A 21,269-nucleotide genomic window follows, 5' to 3' on the forward strand; every position below is an offset into this window, starting at 1 on the left:
TGAAATATGTGAAGGCCCCAGTTCAATCCACAACAGCAAATTCATTAAATTGAGGGTTGAAACTTAAGTTAATCCCTTTGTCTACACTCTCAAAACAGACTTTAAGGCTGTGTCCAGACTCAGGGGTTTTTTTCAAAAAAAGTAGCCTTTTTTCGAAAAAACTTCACCTGCGTCTAGACTGCAGCCGCATTCTTTCGAAATTAAATCGAAAGAATGCGGCTTTTCTTTCGACGGTGGTAAACCTAATTCCACGAGGAAGAACTCCTTCTTTCGAAAGTGCTCTTTCGAAAGAAGGCGTTCTTGACAGCAAACAGGCTTTTTAGAAAGAGAGCATCCAGACTCACTGGGTGCTTTCTTTCGAAAAAGCGGCTTGCTTTTTCGAAATTCCGCGTGCAGTCTAGACGCGCTCTTTCGAAAGAGGCTTGCAGTCTAGACATAGCCTAAGAAAAGGCATTGTGGAATTCCATGTTTATTGAATATCACAGATTCTGTCCTCAATATAATATTTTTTTAAAACTGTTTTTCTAATCATTGGCTCTGACAGCTCAGTCTGGGGTCTTGTGTTCTCATGCCATTATCACTAATAAGGATTTGCAGGCTATATTTTTGTTACACTTGGGAATCCTCACAATCTTCAAATTATGCCCTGAATGACATCTAGGTAAATCCATTTCTCTTTGTAGGATTCCATAGATGTTACTCATTGGGATTTAATAAACATTTCTGTTGATGCACAAGACTAAACTAGACTCCAGATTTTTAGGGCCCAGATTTCCAAAGGGATTAAGGCATTGTAACACAGAACTTTTAGGTGCGTAGAAAAATCGCAGGAATATCACTGATATCCACAAAGCCGAGGCAGGTGCCTGACTCCCTACACACTGAATGGCAATGGAGACAGACAGGCCCCTTAGGATACAACCAACAAAAGTCAACACAGAAGGCAAGGAGCCACCACAACTAGCCAACGGGAGATGTTGACAGCCAGGGTGTATGCAAAGCCCTTCCCCTCTTTTGGAGGCTAGAACCTAGATTGGGGGTATGCCTATCTCTGGTGAATGTTTCACAAACAGAAACATGCCAAATTCAGGCTTAAGCACCACAGATGTTTCTTGCAGGATGGGAGTGAGTTAGATGCCTGCCTGCCTCCACGCAAAATGACTGCAGAGGCAAGAAGTGTCCACCTTATAACTTTTAGCTCACTACTTGCCTGCGATGTGGGAGACTCAGGTTCAGTTCCCCTCTTTGTTAAGGGTGGAGAGAGGATTTGAACAAGAGTCTCCCACCTCTCAGGGATGGACCTTATTACTGGCCTACAAGATATTCTGATGTTGGCTTCCCTCAGTCTCTCCTGTTGAAACTGTTCCACTGTGAATAAATAATCAAGGAGTGCTTTGGACAGACAGGGCTGGCTCTAGGCACCAGTAAAATAAGCAGGTACTTGGGGCGGCACATTGCCGGGGCGGCATTCCGGCCAGAGGAGGAGCAGGGCGGCGGGGCGGAGGCAGCACCAAGCTGGGAGCCCCGCACCCAGCTGCTCAGAGCCTGCACCTGGCTCCGGGGTGCTGGCAGGTTGGGGTGGGGCAGTGCACAGTGCTGGCGGGGTGGAGTGCTGTGAGGGCGGGGCGCCTGGCCCTGGTGGAGGGCAGCTGCAGCAGGCGATGCTGAGGCCCGCAGGGCAGGCCGCGGCCACGGTGGCTGCTCCCAGAGTTCAGGGGCTCGGTGGGGTCTGGGGCTCAGCCGCAATGGGGCCCCATCCTCCGAGCAGGGAGCCCTGCGGAGGCCGCCCCGAGCTAGGAGCCCCGCGCACGGCTGCTCGGAGCATGCGCCTGGCCCCGGGGCACTGGGAGCTGTGTGGGCAGCCCCGAGGCAGGGTGATTCCTGGAGGGCAGCATGGGGCGCCTGCAGCTGGTGAGGCTGAGCCCGGCGCCCTCTTCTGTGCCTTCGTGAGTGTGCCCCCCCCAGCCGGCCACCGCCCCCTTCTGTGCGCCCTCCCCACAACTCCCCCTCCCTCACCCTCACCCTCACACCTGTGTTCTCTCCCCCACAACTCCCCTGCCTATGAACCCCCCTTGCCCGGCTGCCCCTCCACCTGTGTGCCCCCCCCCCACACACACACCTCCCCCCTCTCTTTTCCTCCCCTGGCTCGGCCTCTGCCCAGCAACCCCACCTCCTGGCCCAATGCAACCCTGCTGGAACCCCGTCTCCTTTTCTCCCCCCCCCCCCCCCCCGGATCCCTATCTCCTGTCTGGCTCTCTAAACAATCTCCCCTCCCACTACACTCTGGGCCCTGAACACACACACCCCCACCTCTCGCCCACACACACACCTGCCCAGGAACCCAGTCCCCTTGTGCTATGTCCTGACAACCTCACCCCTGCCTGGGACCCAGATGATTCTACCTCTCCCTTTGTCTGAGGAAGAGGAACTCTGATGTTCCCGGTACCCGTGTCCCCAGGTCCCTTCCTGTCTGGGGCAGGACAGCTTTCTTAAAATTGGAATTGTGATCCCATTTATATAGGCTTTGTTTTAAATAATATACCTTTAAAATTAAATTAAAAATTGTTATGGCCTAAATTTATCATAACCTAACTCGTGAATTACATTTAAAAATTAAATAGAACATGTCTCCTGTCAACTTTTAAAGAAATTCTACCAGTTCACTAGTGTAAGTACCCAGAACCAGTGTTTACATCAGCAGTAGGTTCTTCCACAGGTGAAGAGAGAATGTTTTTATCACTTTGGTTTATTTGGCTAGTTCAATTCAATAATTAGTTCATTCACCGTTGCAAAAAACTGAGAGTTGAGGAAGCAGAAAAACTTGTTTTCCTCTTCTCTCAGTAAAATACTGGTTATGAGAGCACTCTAACATCTTGACTAGAACATGATGACTAGATTCGAACTGTTAAATTCACTATGGATATTTCCTTTGTTTAATACATGAATTTTAGATGCAAAATGTGTTTGGATACTTTTTTGTTTTGTGTCCTTCACATTTAAGGTAGTTTTATTTCATACAAAAATTAAATGCTGGTTTTGTTTATTTTAAATAGAATTTCCGTCCAGACAGAAGTAGATGCAAATCATATGTTTTAAAAAAAGTAGCCACCACTTAGCAAATAATAAATGGGGTAAAACCTCTCTCTTAAGTGTTCCTATTACACAACATTTTGTAATAGAATAAAAATGTAAAAATTAAGAATCTGATTAAATGTAAGTTACACAATTATTTGGGCATTTATTTAGTTGGTAGCTGTACTGAGTGTCTTCTCCTGGTAAGTAAACAGAAGCACCAAATTTGGCAAGAAGGTTATATTTAGTTGTAAATCAACATGTTTTAAAGGTTGCTAATCATTAAGACTCAACCATCCTTTAGGAAAATATTTTAAAAGTATAATTTAAATGATTAATTGCTCATTTAAATCTAGGTTTTCTGCTTGCTGAAAATCATGATAAAATTAGAGATTTAAATCAAAGCTATTTAAATCAATCCACCCTGCTTCAGAGACTGTTTGGTCCGTCCCTGAAGGAGAAAGCACAGGGCTGCGCTCATGGAATAGGTCCTAAGCTAGTGGGGTTTTGTTGTCTGGTGCCTGTCTTGTTCTGGACAGTTGAGCTGGGGAATTGAAACAAAAGTTCTCTTAATCCCTTTGAACTGTCTCATTGTATAGTGAGACTGATTCTTGTCCATGGACACCAAGAGTTGGACAGCTTATGTGTTGGGGTTGGAGTCTGAGTGATTATAAGGCTTCTAATAATAAAATCCCTTTGAAGACTGAGGAGTGGGACCTGGACACCAACACTAGGTGATGTGAAGAGCTGCATGCTTTGGAAGTCTTTAACTGCCTTGCTGTGGATGAACCTGCCCTCCCATTGTCCTTCCGTAGGGAGTCCCTGGCGCTGTCTTAGGAGATGAAAATGCCCCCGGGTTTGGGCTCCCCCTGAAGTGCATGCCCCACCCCACAGGAAGCTGCACAAACTGCATTTGTGCATGCACCCTCCCTGGACAAAAGGGGGGGAGGGGCAGCCAAAAAAAGTTTTGCTTGGGGTGGCAAAAAACCTAGAGCCGGCCCTGTGGACAGGGCATCCTGGCTCTCCCATCACTCAGGTAGGTGCCATAATCACTGGGCTACAGAGTTTAATATGTGACTCTGTCCCAGTGACTGTGGATAAAAAGAGATGTCACCCACATCCCAGGGCATGACCTAACCACTGGGGGTATGTCTATACTACCCCGCTAGTTCGAACTAGCGGGGTAATGTAGGCATACCGCACTTGCAAATGAAGCCCGGGATTTGAATTTCCCGGGCTTCATTTGCATAAGCGGGGCTCCGCCATTTTTAAAACCCCGCTCGTTCGAACCCTGTGCCGCGCGGCTACACGGGGCATGAACTAGGTAGTTCAAACTAGGCTTCCTAGTTCGAACTACCGTTACTCCTCGTGGAATGAGGAGTAACGGTAGTTCGAACTAGGAAGCCTAGTTCGAACTACCTAGTTCGTGCCCCGTGTAGCCACGCGGCACAGGGTTCGAACGAGCGGGGTTTTAAAAATGGCGGAGCCCCGCTTATGCAAATGAAGCCCGGGAAATTCAAATCCCGGGCTTCATTTGCAAGTGCGGTATGCCTACATTACCCTCCTAGTTCGAACTAGGAGGGTAATGTAGACATACCCTGGACTACAAGTTTTAAGGGGAGCACCACCTCTTCCTTCTCCATCCAAATTCTGAATGGGACCCAGTATGGTAGGCAGGCTTTAAGCATGCCTATCCCCATTCATGAATTGCTGTAGGGCTTAGGTGGCAGAAAGGCACTTAATCACCTTGAGCAAGGCAGCAGTGCGCAAGGCCAGGTGCAGGAACATAGGCAGAAGATAACTTTTATCCTGAGAATTTGAGGACTAAGTGAGTTTAGTTACCTAAAGAGCTCTGGAAAAGAGGATGAACTGTGAGATGGCAAAATGTGCAGATGATCCAAAAATTACTCAAGATAGTTAACTCCAAAGCTGATTGTGAAGAGTTACAAAGGGATCTCATTAAACTATATGACAGGTGACAAAATGGGAGATGAAATTCATTGTTGATGAATGCAAAGCAATGTATGCTGGAAAATAAAGCAATTTATATATACAAAACTATTGGGTCATAATTCCTGCTCAAGAAAGTGATCTTAGGGATCATGTTTAGTTCCTTGAAAACATCCACTCAGTGTGCAGAGGCAGACAAAAGAGCCAACAGAATGTTAGGAACTATTAGAAAAGGGTTAGATAATAAGACAGAAAACATAATACCAGTACATAAATCATGGGATGCCCACACTCTGAATATTGTGTGCAGTTCTGGTTGCCCCATCTCAAAAACTATACATTAGAATGGAAAATATACTAAGAAGGGCAAGATAAATGATTAAGGGGACAGAACTCCTTTTACATGAAAATAGATTAACAAGACTGAAATTGTTCATCTTAGAAAAGAGGTGACTGGGATATGGTAGAAATCTATAAAACAGTGTGAAGAAAATGAACAGGAAAAGATTATTTTATCCCTTCACATAACACAAGAACTAGGGGTCTCCTGATAAAATTATGAAGGCAGCAGGTTTAAAACAAATATAAGGAAGTACTTTTTCACATTATGCAGAGTCAATCCACAGAACCTGTTGCCATGGAGATGATGTGAAGGCCAAAGTATAACTGGGAACAAAAAAGAGTTAGATAAATTCATGGAGGATAATTGCTATTAGCCAAGATAGTCAGACATTCAGTCTCATGCTCTGGGTGTCCCTAACTCCAACTGCAAGAAGCATCTGGCTTTACTCACTGTGAGAAGGTTACTGGGCTGCATGGACCATTGGTCTGACCCAGTAAGGCCATTCTTTTGTTCTTAATTTTACACATTCATGTTTGCAAACTGGATTAAGAGTAGCTGAAAAACAGTGTAACTTTAGGGCTTACAGTATATAATTACAATTAAATATTGCTAATTGAATGCAATTAGAAGCTATATCTTCAAATTCCAATATGAAAGTAAGTAAACTGCTGAGAGAAAATACCATGGTGGCAAGTAATATTAACATGCATGTAAAAAGACGCATTGCAGAACTCAAATGAGAAACTGAAATGTGATTATATATTATATAAAAAAAACCACTCCTCCCCTGCACCTGCATGAAGTGCTAATGCCTCCCCCACATCGTGCTGCTTAAATGTGCTCAGGAGTAAAGCAGAAGGAGATACAGGAAACTATCTCCTGAGATAATAAAAGAGGAATGGGGGAACCAGATACTCATGGACAGATTGATAGTGACACAATAGGGAAGAGTTCTAGGAGACTTAATGGAACATCAAGGACAAGGAGGATGAAACAAGAAGTGAAAGCATGGTGACATGAACTTGAATACAAAATTGTGATTAAGTTACTTCATACTATTTTGAGATAGATCAGGAAGAAAATGTCAGAGTTACAAATATCACCCTTCCTTTTGGATGCAATACAGTGAGGGTACATCTACACTGCACACTTATCTAGAAATAAGCTATTCCGGAAGAAATACTCTGGAATAGTTTATTTTGAAATAGCGTGTCTACACTACAGGGAAGCCTCAAAATTAGTCCGAGGCAGGCTTCCCTAACGTGGACGTGCTACCTCGATTTACAGCCTCAGGAGGCAATTGGGGGAGGGAGGTAATTAGTTTGAATGGCCCTGGGGAGGAGATATTTTGAAATAGCAGCAGTAGAGCATCCATACTACAGCTATTTCAAAATAGCTATTTAAGAATAGGCACTATTCCTCATGGATAGAGGTTTACAGAAGTTGGAATAAGCCATCTGTTATTTTGAATGTATTTAAAAAATAACAGAATTGCTGTGTAGATGCTCGCATTTTTATTTTGAACTATCATTTATTTTAAAATAACTGTGATATGTAGATGCATCCTAAGAGTCTAACTATCATTCACACCCTTGTTAGTGTGAGGCATGCACCAGATTTGTGTGCACAATCTCACAAGCCATATTTGCCACCTATTCTATATTGCCATAGTTTGTTTGCATACTTTGCCTTCAGCTGAAGTAAATGCCTTAGAATGCCTAACCTCTTTAAAAAAAAAAGTCCAGACCTCAAAATGATACACAATTTTGCATGTGCTGCTGTTACCATAAGCATGAAGAAGCTATTACAATTATAGGCCTAAAGATTTTGCAAATCTCTTTAATTAATAAATAATAGTTTTTCAAAGCGTAGCAAACACTTCCTGCCCTGGTGTCCAGGCACGAGCAGAATCCTCTCGATGCATGAGTTTATATAAGGTAAGAGTTGCAAGACTAAATCCTCCCTCTGTAATACATAAGTTTATTTTAAATAATGTTAAATAGTAAAGTAATTCTGCTCATTCTCTAGCCCCAATTAAGATTCTCCATACATCTTAATCATGACATCTCAATTTCTATTGTATTTATTACTAATAAAACCTAAGAGTTAACAACTAGAGAAATTATTCATATTTAAATTATGCTTCTATATGTACAGTATTAATCAGCTGTAAGTGTAGATGTTTCATTCAGAACACAATTTAAACAGCATATCCCTGTCTATACAAGGTCATCCTAACATTGACAATGCTTTTTCTAGATCATTACAGTTTATTTTCATGACTCACCTATGTTTTTCTAGTTCGTTGTGTGATGACCTATTAAAAAATAGAAAAAAAATAATAATGAATATTGGATTTTAGCATAGCTAAAAACATCACCTCTATGTCTTTCAAAAGAGATGTTTAAAACTGCATTTTAAAACATAATATAAGCTAAAGTCTAGCCTTCACATGGATTTTAATGCAATTTATGTTTTAAACTGGTTGCTTTTAAAATAGCTTTTGAACATCTTCAAGCTGCCAAAATGTTTTAGTTGTTTCCCTACAATACGTACCTACTCCATTTGCATGGGTAAACCTTTTTGCACAGAGAGACTACAGTTTATACAAAAAAGTTTACTGGAGGGTATTTAGTTACTAAGCAGTATTCTGCCTCTTAATTTGATGCAAGTGGTAAAAGAAACAAACCACACAATATTTTCAGCCATTGAGAAAAGAAATAATAAAAAAACTCAAAAACAAAACAAGAGCCGCAATCAATCTTACTGATACAATATAAGAACTGTAAGAATGAGGGAGGGGGAGAAAATCATAGGAGGAAGAAACTCAAAACTTAAGTTTCTGGGAAAATCTTAGGAAAGTAGAAAAAAGCTATGTAATTTTGTATAAAAAAAAACACACACACACAATAATTTGACAGCTGCAGTAACTGTGAGTATCAGTCTTAAAGCAGAAAAGATGCATCTTTATTTTCACTAAAAATTTAGAAATCTAGAACTTTAAAAAAAAGTTTAAAAAATCTTCATGAATTTAGGACTGTTTTCCCTTTGTAAAAATAATTTGAGCTACTATTGAAAACTTTGTTTAAAAAAAAACAGATTCAGACAGAAACAATAATTATATTTATTTATACAACTGAAATTAAAAACATTTCTAAGATGAAATTATTGTTAACGTTACAAAAACAGTCATTTCCTGGACCAGTAGTTCTAGTTCTCTCAGAACGGAAATAGATTTTTATTATTCCAGTATGTGAAAATCATGGATATGAAGACGGCAGCAGCTTTTATGGTGTAACACATTACAGCATCAAGATCCATGCAAGCAGATGTTGAATCAGTTTTCCAACAGTGCTAGAAACCTAGCCTGATTCTATGTACGATGTGCTGGCAGAGGCTTTTGTTCGTGCCTTAGGTATAAAGAGCACAGACCATTCAAAAATATGTAGAGTTACCAGGTGCAGTAGAGTACCATACATAGTTCCTACAGAAACATGTAACTGGCTCTTAAGCAAACCGCCCACATAGATGTTGCAGCGTACTTAAAATTTCTTATTGATGTGAACACTGCAACCAATGTACCCAGCAGGCTGCAGAAGGAAAACAAAGCAAGGATCATGTAATCACTGATAATCAGACCCAGAAATGGTTCTCTTTGGGTCCAAGTCTACCTACTATGGCTCTGATCCTGCAGACATTTACGTGCTGATTTAAATGGGACTCCTCAGATCAGGATGGAACGATATGTACACTTTTGAAAGATCAGGGTCTGTAAACCCAATCCAGACTTCCATGAAAACCCCTCCACCAATGTTACTGAGAACTGAACAGGTCGTGTATGAGTTGTTACCTTTTTTGAATAACATTTTACTTAATATTTTAAATCTTAAACTAAGTACACCATATCAAATAAAGCAACATGATGGGAATACATTTGCACACTATTTTCTGCTCGAAATAGTCATGTGAAAACCATTTAAAAATAACCTGAGCTATAGTGGTTAAGATGAAAATGTGATCTAGATTTTTATCAGTTTATCACATAAGATTATGTAGTTGTGTTTCACCCCTCCCAAAACCAGAATTTAGCTCCCAGGGAAAAAAGCAGCCCTGTAACAAACCAACCAGTGTGACAACCCCACAATAAAACCTCTCCATATAACCATGTCTTCATCATTGCTGGACTTGCCCCTGCAGCATATTCCACACTTCTTTGAGCTGAAATTCTCTAGGATTCTTTCCCAGTCAATGGCATCAATTGCAGGAAAACTTGTCAGTTGTTCAGCAGTAACTGTGGGAAAGGTGCTGGTGCATTATCAGGGATTTCGAAGGCATGCTAGCGACAAGGTGGGCAGGTTCCAGCTCAAGTGAAAGTTGAGCCTGGATTCTAACCCAGTGTTTCCCTAATGGCAGGTTGCAACAAGATCCTAAAGAGGTCACAGGCCCAGGCCTAGAGACATTGAAAAGACAGACCTCCCTACACTTACCCCATAGCAGTGCTCCTGTCCCCTAAGCCAAGGCCCAGCCCTGCTTCAGGTGTTGCAACCCAGGAAATGGGGTCACACAGCAGTGCTCAGTCAAATTTGGCCCAGCCACTCTCTCCCGCCCCCTCCCTTCACTATGAAGACGAGGCAGCTGGGACAAATCTAAGTGGCACTGTGGCCTCCTGGACCAGGTTGAGCAGGGAGATGGGCTCAGCCTGTGGGAGAGAAGCTGCCATTGAGGGATGAATATGGGGAAGGCTTACTCTCCAACCCTCTCCTTCCCCCCAGGGCCTCTCCGCTCCACCCGGCCAGAATTAGAATGGCAATGGCAGGGTAGAGGGAACGGCCACAGGTCGCCAGTGCCCTTCTGCAGGCAGAGGAGGATGTGGCAGTGACAGGGAGAAGGACAGTGGTCCCTGAATTTTGCCCTTCCCTGTTAATTTTGACCCTGTATGAGTCAAAAAAAAATGAAGAAGTTTGGAAACTACTATTATAATTTAACCACTAGCCAATTAAGCTAGACCAGGCTTAAAGCAACCTCCGGGGGGGAGGGGGGGGGCAGAATGGCCTGTTTTTACCTCCAAACTTCAGTTAAAAGTTTTTCTGTGTGGGTGGTGGGGGATTTCAGCTAAAACTCAGTAAGGGTGTGTCTACACAGCAGGACTTAACTCAAAATAAGCTATGCAAATTGAACTACGTCAATTGCGTAGCTTATTTCGAAATTAGGAGTGTCCATACAGCACTTATTTCGAAATAGAGCACTCTTCCTCCGACTTCTCTTACGCCTCATACAATGAGGGTTACAGGAGTCGGAGTAAGAAATCCTCCAGCTTGACAGTATTTCAACATTATTTCAAAATAACACTTAGTTATTTCAAAATAATGTTGCTGTGTGGACGTACCCTAAGAGTCCATGTTAACAGTACAGTAGAGACATACATAGAGGGAAATCATCTTTCAGTAGGAAGAGATTCCCAAAGCTCTCATAAGCATGCCTACTTAAATTATGAGAAAACTGTTCACGTAAATTGTTTTACATAGCTAATTAAATGGGTGTTGGGCTACATCATCCTTACTGCACAGTAACTTTTTGGAAGTCACTAGAGTTGTGCGACCTATTACACTAGTGAGGGGCAACCTAGTGAGTGGACCACATAAATAGCCCTCCTTCTTCTCAGCTAGCCACAAGATTGTCATAACCAAGATGGTCTCCCGGGATAGGGTAATTTGGTAACTGCACTTGTGCACCTAGAATCTGAAGGATGTGCCACTTCAACAGTAGCAGCACTGGAGAGAGAAAGTGCAGAACTTGGTTTTCATTTACAAGTTTGACACCTTGACTAGAGGTTTAAACAAAAACTTGACCTGGCTGGGCTGCTACTTTTCACATCCTAATGACATAAACAGTAAGTACTGGGCACTTAGAATACTTAAGAGCCCACTCTATTAGCATCATTTAGCTTCTAATTGACAATATTTTTTCTCCATTTTTTCCCTTCCCCTCCGCCTCCACATTCCCTGTCTTTCTCTGCTATTTATTTGTACCCTGGATCCCTTAACTTCATTCATCTGAAGATGTGGGTTGTGCCTATGAAAGCTCATGATACCATCTATGTTTTTTGTTAGTCTCTCAGGTGCTGCAGGACTATTCGCTGTTTTTTAAGATTTTTCAGTTAAAGAGTAACGCAGCTACCACTCTGAAACTTAGTACCAAGTAATTAAATAATGATTAACCAGGTGTGAAATTCTAAGCTCTGATTCTTTTAAAAAGCAAATTACCAAATAAGGATAAGGGGCACATATTTTCTACTACTGTCTGAGTGAGGAATGGCAACACCTAAAGGGTCCCTGTGCAAGTAATTCTAAAGTATGGCATTTACATTCTCTAATTGTAATATTTTATAAACCAGCAGAGTTCTTAATAGGGAAGACAAAAACTCCCCTCCACATCTTTTTTTCCTATTAAAAAGTATCTTTAGAAAGTTACCTTTCAGATATCATATTAGTGTGATGTGCTAGGACTACATGTTAAAAAGCCCACATGCCATGAAATATCTAAATTAAGGTTAAAAGGCTAAAACCCCTGTTTATCAATTTGCACTGGCTCTGCAGGTGTGAGCTGAGATATGGGCACAACATTATGCAGTTTGAATGCTTTCCTGTTAGCTCATCTTTCTCCCTCCTTTCTCCACTCACTTCTTCCATCTTCCTCTTGTGCCACATCATAATCTAGCCTGTAAGTGCCAGGCACTACTGCAGTGCAAACATTGGCTGCCCCCAATATTTTAAGTCCCAAGTCTATTATAGCAGTCTCATGGACAGTGTGCTTAAAATGACGGTAAGAGATGCCTAGCAATACTGGTGTGTTGTCAGCATTGAAAATATATTTAAGAAATATTAGGCAAGGCCAAAACACAAGAACAGAGTGGTAAGCCCCACAAGATGCTACATGCATATATCCACAATGGAGGAAAAGCACACAAATAAACGTGACAATGTATTATTTAGGAAACAGCATGTGATCATCTAATAAGAGTCTGCAATTGTAACCCACACACCTCCTGGGTGTGGTGTACTGTCCCATATAGTGGCACTGAAACCATTTACAGAGACAGAATTAGCAGTCTGCTCTCCAGCCTCTGGTAGTAGACACATGTGGCAGAGCCGTGGAATCCAACACACTAGCCACATGCAACTATTTAGCCAGTTGAGTGTGGCTAGTTCACTATAGCACAGAACTGGTTAGACACCAGGGTGGTAGAGGCTCATGTACTATGCTCCAGAGGACACAGGTTCAATTCTGCCTGCTGATGACCAGCATGTGCTGGAGTTACACAATGTAATAGACATACAGAGAGAAGGAGAATACATTTTCAACTTTAAGGTCTCAATTGGCTTTATTAGAGTTTGGTGCCAGCATACCAATCTGCAGCTGGGCACATTGCAAGACCCGGGATGAACTTTGGATTACCTGATATTTGAGTGGTTAAAACACAACCTCAGATCTGCATTCTTTGAGTCTGACTGCTCCCCTCCTTTTTTTTTTTTAATTATCACATCATAACTCTTAAAACTATTTCTCTTTTAGTTCCACCTCAAAGCAGAATTTTGCCAATATTATGGAAAAAGGCTAGGATTCCACAAATGGATGCATTGGCGCAGTCCTGTATGCAGAACTCTGACTCTAGTGAGACTGTAGAGTTTGTATGACATATCTGTATGTAAGAGCGAGGTCTGACATTGCATGTCATTAGGTGACTTAAAAAACAAAACACATAATGACTGCTGCTGTCATACATACTATACTTCCTCATAAGAAACTTCCTCAACTTACAAGATGTATTTGATTAATGCAGCACTAGAATCATAGAACACTAGAACTGGAAGGGACCTTGAGAGGTCATTGAGTCCAGTCCCCTGCCCTCGTGGCAGGACCCAGTACTGTCTAGACCATCCCTGATAGATATCTATCTAACCTGCTCTTAAATATCTCCAGAGATGGAGATTCCACAACCTCTCTAGGAAACTTACTCCAGCATTTAACCACCCTGACAGGAAATTTTTCCTGATGTCCAACCTAAACCTCCCTTGTCCATGGCTTCTTGTCCTATCCTCAGAGGCTAAGGAGAACTATTTTTCTCCCTCCTCCTTGTGACACCTTTTTAGATACCTGAAAACTGCTGTCATGTCCCCTCTCAGTCTTCTCCTTTCCAAAACTAAACAAGCCCAGTTCTGTCAGTCTTCCCCCATAGCTCATGTTCTCTAGATCTTTAATCATTCTTGTTGCTCTTCTCTAGATCTTCTCCAATTTCTTCACATCTTTCTTGAAATGTGATGCCCAGAACTGGACACAATACTCCAATTGAGGCCTAATCAGCGCAGAGTAGAGCAGAAGAATGACTAGCATTATTTGCTTTATACATTCAGTAATATAGATAATTTTCCTTCAGGACTCACTTTCCTAGGGGAAAAAAATAAACAAGAAGGATACACTTAGTTCAGAGAGTGCAAAACACATCATTGTTTTTCCGCAGTCTGGATTTTGAGTTATTTTATTCTCAGACTGTCATTTAATAAATGAAAGAAAATAAGTCCCAAACTCTAAAATACTCCTTCTGGATCTAGAGGTCCATCTGCACTGGAGCTGTGCCATTTTATATGAAACACAGGTTAGACATGCCTGATCTGGCACCCTCAGGACCTGACTAGTCCCAGATGAGGGATTTTTCCAGATCGGGGTGGTCATTTCAGGGGCCTCTCCCCACTTCCTGGTTTTCCCCACAGCCCAGCTGAACCACACGCCAGCTCCCACACCTTCCCAGCCCAGCTGAGCCACATGCTGGCTCCTGGCACTCCCCCGCAGCCCCGCTGAGCTGCAAGCCAACTCCTGAAGCCCAACTGAGTTGCAGGCCGGCTCCTGGCACTCCTCCACAGCCCCGCTGAGCTGCACGCCAACTCCAGCAGCCCAACTGAGCTGCAGGCCGGCTCCTGGCTCTCACCTTGCAGCCCAGATGAGCCACCAGCTTCCGGGTCTTCACTCCCCTGAAGCGTGCCGGACCATGGATGTTGCCGGACCAGAGAATCCCAGATTTTAGAGGTACAATCTGTACTTTAATAGCCACTGGCCAGAGACAGTAGGACTCTATAGTCATCCCAGGTGACTTCCCTATGTACTAGGCTAATGGTTATAAGAGGGACACCATCACTATTTCTGGTGTATGAACCTCGCCTGAAAAAATCAAAATGAGACACTTCAGAAATGTCAAAACGATTGCTTTTGACATTTCTGAAGGGTTTTTCCCCCTTTTTTTCCAATGCAACCAAACAATTCACCACAAAGTCAATACAAATTCACAAAAGGTTTCATTTGACCCAAATCTGCATTTTTTGGCTGAAAGAATTTTAGCTGAACAATTCACACACTTCTAGTCTGCAAAGAGCAGTGTCAGACAGAAATCAGACTGGTTTGCAGTGACAGACAAGCAATGGAGACATTAAACAATATTTTCATTTGAAACGTGCAGTTTTGACCCACCACATCCTTTTGCACATATATCCTTCACCAGAGCACAGTACATTGTTCACAACTATATCCATTGATATAAAATATCAAATATAAATACTGATTAGTTTCAATCAAGGCAGTGGGGATATTTATAAATCTAAGTTTTGCTTTCATTTTCCCCTCTTTTTCATCGGCTTCTAAATTAATAGGCCAAGCAGGCTACTTCACAGACTTCCAGTTTCCTGCTCTGCCAGTAAATCTAACTGTGCCCCAATAGTCAGGGATCGAGCACTAAGGTTTTATTCTGCATATTTACTTACTTCTTATCTTTTCATTGGCCAGAACACACACTGGGCCTGATCGTCTGCTGCTTTGTGGTCTTTTACACTCATGCGAAGATAAATTATAGTGTTTTACACCCACTGTTCAGTGATAAGAGACTGCACAAAGTACCAGGCAATGGAGAATCAGGCTTGTCTAACTGTACTGTGCTGTGGGCCACTGTCCACAAGGGGGTCAGTTCAGGCTACCGGTTTTCCCCCTTATATAAACACAAAAATGCATAGGCTTATCTCTGTTAAGTCGGCATCACAAACAGGAAACAAAACAAGAAAGCTCCAATTATCTGCAAGCTACAGTGAATTCCTATTTACAAATGACTTTCTGCAACCAAATAATCTTCTGAACTTCTTTGACTTTCTGCTTCTGTGAAATATTCCCTCTTAACAAACTGCAGACATCTGTAATACATCCATTTTATTATACTCACTGTACTACATGGAAAGACATTTGAAAATTTAACATTGCAACCTCCAAGGCACAACTCTACTAACTCTGAATTTTTTCTAGCCTGATTTTATTCCAATTGTGTATTAGCAAGAATTTTAACAAGCTCCACTGTATTGCTTTTAGGAACTACTGTTATTACTCTATCCAAAGGAGACATTTACTACACAATGGCCAAATAATGTCTAGTTATCACCATTACAAGAGACGCTGACATGGGTTTATCTTCCCTCCCCCAGAAAAAATCAATTACAAACTTGCACCTTTTTCGAATCATCCATTCAGACTGGAAACCAAAAATCCAGTTTAATCTACTAAGGAATTTTCATAATAAGCATCTGGGGGAAACACTTCTGAACCTTAGGAGAGAATGCCATAGACACAAAGAAGTTTTTCTTAAAAAACCCTTTCAAGTCTGTTTTGTATAAAGTGGGAACATATAAATATAGCCTGATTCAAGGGCAACGGACTGGACATCATAAGGAAATGTATACATCAATCTATTAAAAACTAATATTTCTTATACAGAGATGGGGCAAAAATGTCATCAAGCAACATTTTCTGCTGTCTTCACAGTAACATGAAAATGTTTTCTATAGCAACATAAAATTAAAACTCACCGAGTGATATTTTAAACAAAAACATCAACAAACAAAAATATACAAAATATGAACTCTTTCAGTGAGCTGACTTTTGTTAATAGTCACAGCTGTGGCTGAAGAAACATTTTTTTCCCTATATGAACCTGTGTCCAATTGCCTGTTATTTTTTTTTAAGTATGAGGAGAGATTTGAATTGAAATTTCTCATGCTTGTTCTCAGTCCAGAGGCTAATTTAATTTTTTAAATTCAATACAATTCTGTGACCCACTTTGGAGTTATCCTTGCATGAAAGAGATGCTTTTCAGGCTTTAAAAACAATTGTTTATGTGTTTTATTTGTGCTCAAATGATATAGGCAAAGGTTAATTTTCAAACCTGCTGAGACTTCTAGAAGAAATAGGATTTAGAAATAACCAAGTTACTGAAAAAATAACATTCTGCAATTTTGCAATATGCAGTCGCCCTCCCCCCACCTTTTAAAAAAACAACTCCAGAGCACAAAGAGATGGCCCTCCAGATATTCACATCCAATCATGCCTGCACCTATCCATGCATTGAGATTCTGTAAAGTGATTAAAATAAACCAGCCAAAAAAGGGTTGCCTGACTAGTTAATTTTATCCTTTTCCACTCAGGATCGTCCGAAATCTGGCCAGTTGTCTAGCCCCTTCTTAATCCCTTGAACTGCTTATAAAGATTTGATTGCATGATCAAATTGAACAATACATTCAAATTCTATGCACTCTGAGGCTGTGACCTGACAACCGAATAACCTGACATTTGCTCCCAAACAAGGGTGCTGGAACAATTTGGATAGTGCTACAAGTCATTGAACCAAACTGTAAACCCTGTATCTAATGGAAACCACTTCAAGCCAAGAGGTTCAGCAGACTCTGAGCACCCCTAGCACCAGCGCCTATGCTCCCAAAATGAATAAGAGAGGTGGTACTATTTGAATTTGGGATCATACATTTGAAATAAAGCTGCATCTGAACCTACGAGCTTAAGTAACAGATAAAAACAGGCATGTTGTAGGCAAGCACAATGTAGGACTGCTCAAACACCTCTGCCAATGCACCTCAACCCCGTATCGCAACAACCTGCTATTTCCAGCCATGGGTCGGTCTGTGTTATAGAGACTGTCTATAGAGATTGCTGTTTTCTTTAGGATGTGGACAAATATCCACGGTGAACTAAACATGGAGACTGAATTTGTGGCCTTAGCCACGGCTGAACCTACTTCTCCAGAGGTATTGCCCTATCCCACACACACTATGAATGAGCCCTTTTTAGTCTGTAACAAATAAAGCTGGTAATAAAACAATAAAAAGATCATTATGCATTTTTTTAAAAGCGTTTGTGTGTGCGTGGCAAGCATTAGAGTGAAAAAAATATTAGGAGAAATATCAGACAATCCGTCAGTAATGATGTGTGCTCTGGCTTTGATAAGCCCGTCAAACCTCTAACAAGGAATCTTTTAATTCTGCTGAAATTGATAGATTATATATCCTCTGGTAAAAATTCAAAGAACTGTTTTGCTGTGGACAGCAAGAAACCCAAGAAAGGAAATGATGGAATGAAGGTTCCCCAAGTAACACAGATTTCTCTCTCTTCCGTACAAGAAACAAGGATTGGAGCAAATCCACAAACTCTAGAATTAGAATTGAAACCCTAGAATCCTGTTTAAATAACTGCTTTTGCACAATATGGTTACTTTATCAAAAAATTCAGAGGTAACATGTATATAGATGAACAGTGTCTCAAAATCTAGGCACCTCTGTGATTCCTGGTAATTCACATTTAAAAATCAACTGATATTGTATCTTTGTAACCAATTTTACTATTGCTTCCCCCCACTCCTGAATGTATATTCCCAGAAATATCAGCATTCATCGCTATTTGGAGTCAGGGATGGCCAGGGGAAGGATTTACACCTTCTATTCCCCTCAATCGTGTTCAAGCACATTTCCCTGCAGTGGTTACTGCAAACACAGCTCATTGTGATCTTGTATTTTTCTGAGCAAGCTGTTTGCTTTTTGCTTAGTTCATATCTTCAAACTTTAATATCCATGACTGGGCCGATTTCTACTTTCCCATTTCACCAGTGTAAATCCAGAGCAATCTCACTGACTACACTGGGGTTCTGCAGCATTTACGCTGGAGTAAGTGAGATCAAACAATTTTGCCAACTTTCCTTTCATTTGAAAAATGTCATATGCAAGTTTTGTTTGTTTTAGGCTATTCTGCAGGGCTCATCATATTCAACAACAATTTTTTTAAGGAGTCATTTTGTTAAGAGCAGAGAGCACCAATGGTCTGCAGAAGGAGGGAACCATCTGGTCTCCTCCCCCCTCAAGAACATAAAGTGCAAGAAAAGAAGGAATTCCCACGTAAAGAGGAGGCGCTGTCTCTTTAAGACAGCCTTCTGCACGTAGACAGTTGCACTCTGAGCACTGCCTGGTCAGCCAAACAAAGCTGCAGGGAGGCTGCGCAGAAACCTTGAGCTAATGGTGATCACAGCACAGGTAGTGGCTGCAAGAAACAAACAAACAAACAAAAAGCAGCTGATCATAATGTAACTATGCATTGTAATAATGCTGCATGCGGAGCGACTCGCTCAGGCAGCTGCTGCACTGACCAGGGCAAAAATGCCTCAGACCGTCCGCAGAGGTCAAGTTCATTCGAAACATTTTAAAATGCATACAAAAGTCCCAGTATAATTGGAGCCACGTTTTCATCCCTTTCCCCCCCACTCTCCCCTCATCAAGATCCCGGCATTACACTGCAACTGGAGGCTGTATTTGCTCTCGCAGCAATAAAGAGATTGTAAATAAGTCCTGGGAGGGAATTAGTGTCATGCAAGGGAAGTCAGGATTTTGATTATTATTTTAAAATGCATGGGAAAACAGCGCACATTCATAAACAAACCAGGCGAAGACGCGTGAGTGCAGATGGTTCAGAAAGGCAGTGAGTGCTAAGGCGATGGTGTACGCGTGGCAGTGTTTATATGAGAGATCAAAACAGAGCCAAGCCCATACAGGGGAAAAATGGCGACTACTGGGAACTAAGCGACAGGATTAGTTATTATTTGTATACATCTATGAGCTGCACATAAACTTACACATATAGGAAAAGTTGCTAATTCACTGTAGAAAACGATGGTACAGCTTTTACCTGTTATTCTGGGATTTTCTGGCCAGGGTGCCTGCCTTTGTTTTCTTTCTGGAATAGTCACTATCGAAGGGTAACACTGATGCATAGCCATGTTCTGCTTCTAGGGACAAAGTCAGCATTAGTGGCAATATATTTTTCCATGCATTTTTTCCTCCTTTGCAGGAACGCTAGGGTAAAAAACAAAATGTTGGTTGATTTGTTTAGCTTTTATTCCGGATTTTTAAAAGAAACACAACAAAACGAAAAGTGCCAAAATAGGAGGATCATCTAAGTAAACAGTAAAACATGGCTAGATCATGCAAATCTTGAAACATTTTGACAAGGGAAAGGGGAAAACTGCAATACAATCGCAAACGGCAACACACAACAATGTAACATATATGAAAACTTCAACATACATACAATCCAAACCGATTCGAGCCATAGCTTGTTTGTTTAAAAAAATTGCAAGAAAACTGCATTTGTTCTGCCCCCTCTGCAGTGCATCTAACAAAAACATAGGGCACTTGTGCAGGTGAAGGAAATGTGGACTCGGAGAAAAGGGCGTCCGAATACCCACGCAACAAAGAGAGTTAAATGTTATAAGTGCCTGCTAGTCATTTTTTCTGAATACCTCTGTCTCTTCTTTCCAAATACTCAGCTGCTTCCAGAAGAATTAACAGAGAGTTCAGCTCCATTTTATACGTGTTCTTTGAGTTATCAAACTCTGTATCTGATTGTCTGCCTTTCAAACAGCTGAGGAAGGCAATAAGCATCAGAAACTGCACTGAGTTCACAGGCTGGGGACTTCCAAGTCCCCTATATAAACCACCTCTCTCAACCTACATTTGACACACAGGCGACAGGCGATTGACATAGCCAATCATGGACGGCATGTCTAAAAAGAGGCGGGCTTTAGCTCCAAAGTAGAACCAATCAGGAAAAACAAGCTCCCTCAGGTTTGGAAACAGAATGTTGACAGATCTGAATCTTCTCCCTGATAGGCCAGCCACTACAGTAACAATTTAGAAGCCGAAGCTTAGCAACAGCACGTGGTGGCCCGGCCCCCAGCCTACTGAGTGGCCGGCTTTATGCATATTAAATAGGCAGCAATTGCTGATTGGAGATGAGGAGTCTATGCAAATAAGCAGCTGAAACTAGCCAACAGTTTTGGAGAGGTGTGTCCTGTTTCAAGCAAGTGAAAGGGGAGGCGCTCAGGAAAGTGAAGGAGGAGGGGTCCATCTACCCGTACTGCTGGTGGATTTATTGTGTTGCTGTGAGGAAGAGAAGATCGGGCTGCAGTTCAGTTAGGGACTGGGGATAAACACTAGAGTGCTCGAATAGAAGCTCTACGGTCCCTTTCTTTCCTTCCCTAGCTGTAATCAGATGCATGACCTAAAAAAGAAAATGCATCCACCATGCAGGGAATGTTATATAGAGATAACTTTGCCTGACAAAAGATGATAAAGTACCTAAACTATGTAGTATAGCAGCACCAAATGCAGCCACCTCTGGGTGGAAGGGCTGCAGCAAGTAAGGCAAATGCATCTGGCAAAGGAGGTTTTGCTTTTACCTTACCAGGGTAAATTTCCTGCTCTTACAATAAAGGACCATAGGCTCTTCAAGCCAAAACTGTTCCAGTTTGGTGCTTTGATTTTTGGGTGACCAACTTCAGATATTCTGGATTTGATTTAAGTGTTCTCACAGAAGACACAGAACTGTTTTAAAAGTCTCACCCCAAAAGCCCACCCATCTCTGTGCTCCAGAAAGATCTGAACCAATCCTGATGAAATCTGAATTTATGAGTCCACAGAGTCCCAATTTCAAAGTTGAAAGCCTTTTAGTGGCATCCACATGTGAAAACAACCCACTGTTT

At 41.8% G+C, this 21,269-nt stretch overlaps 1 protein-coding gene across 3 annotated transcripts in view; it reads right to left on the bottom strand.

Moving 5' to 3' along the window:
• MXD4 (MAX dimerization protein 4) overlaps positions 1–20,234 on the bottom strand; it is a 57,536-nt gene extending 37,302 nt beyond the window's left edge. Inside the window, exons 1-3 of one of the 3 annotated variants that reach the window (XM_006134720.5) lie at positions 20,028–20,234; positions 19,415–19,511; positions 7,653–7,682 (exon numbers count right to left, since the gene is read on the bottom strand). In XM_006134720.5, coding sequence (XP_006134782.2) covers positions 7,653–7,682; positions 19,415–19,511; positions 20,028–20,169 — 269 coding nt within the window. In that variant the 5' untranslated portion in view covers positions 20,170–20,234. Of the gene's footprint in view, positions 1–7,652; positions 7,683–19,414; positions 19,582–20,027 lie in introns of all 3 variants that reach the window. The other 2 variants (XM_006134721.5, XM_006134719.5) reach the window with 2 other exon arrangements.
• Between the last annotated feature and the right edge of the window lie 1,035 nt (positions 20,235–21,269).

Source organism: Pelodiscus sinensis, chromosome 4 (assembly GCF_052426305.1).
Source record: "Pelodiscus sinensis isolate ZL-2025 chromosome 4, ASM5242630v1, whole genome shotgun sequence".
NCBI lineage: Eukaryota > Metazoa > Chordata > Testudines > Trionychidae > Pelodiscus > Pelodiscus sinensis.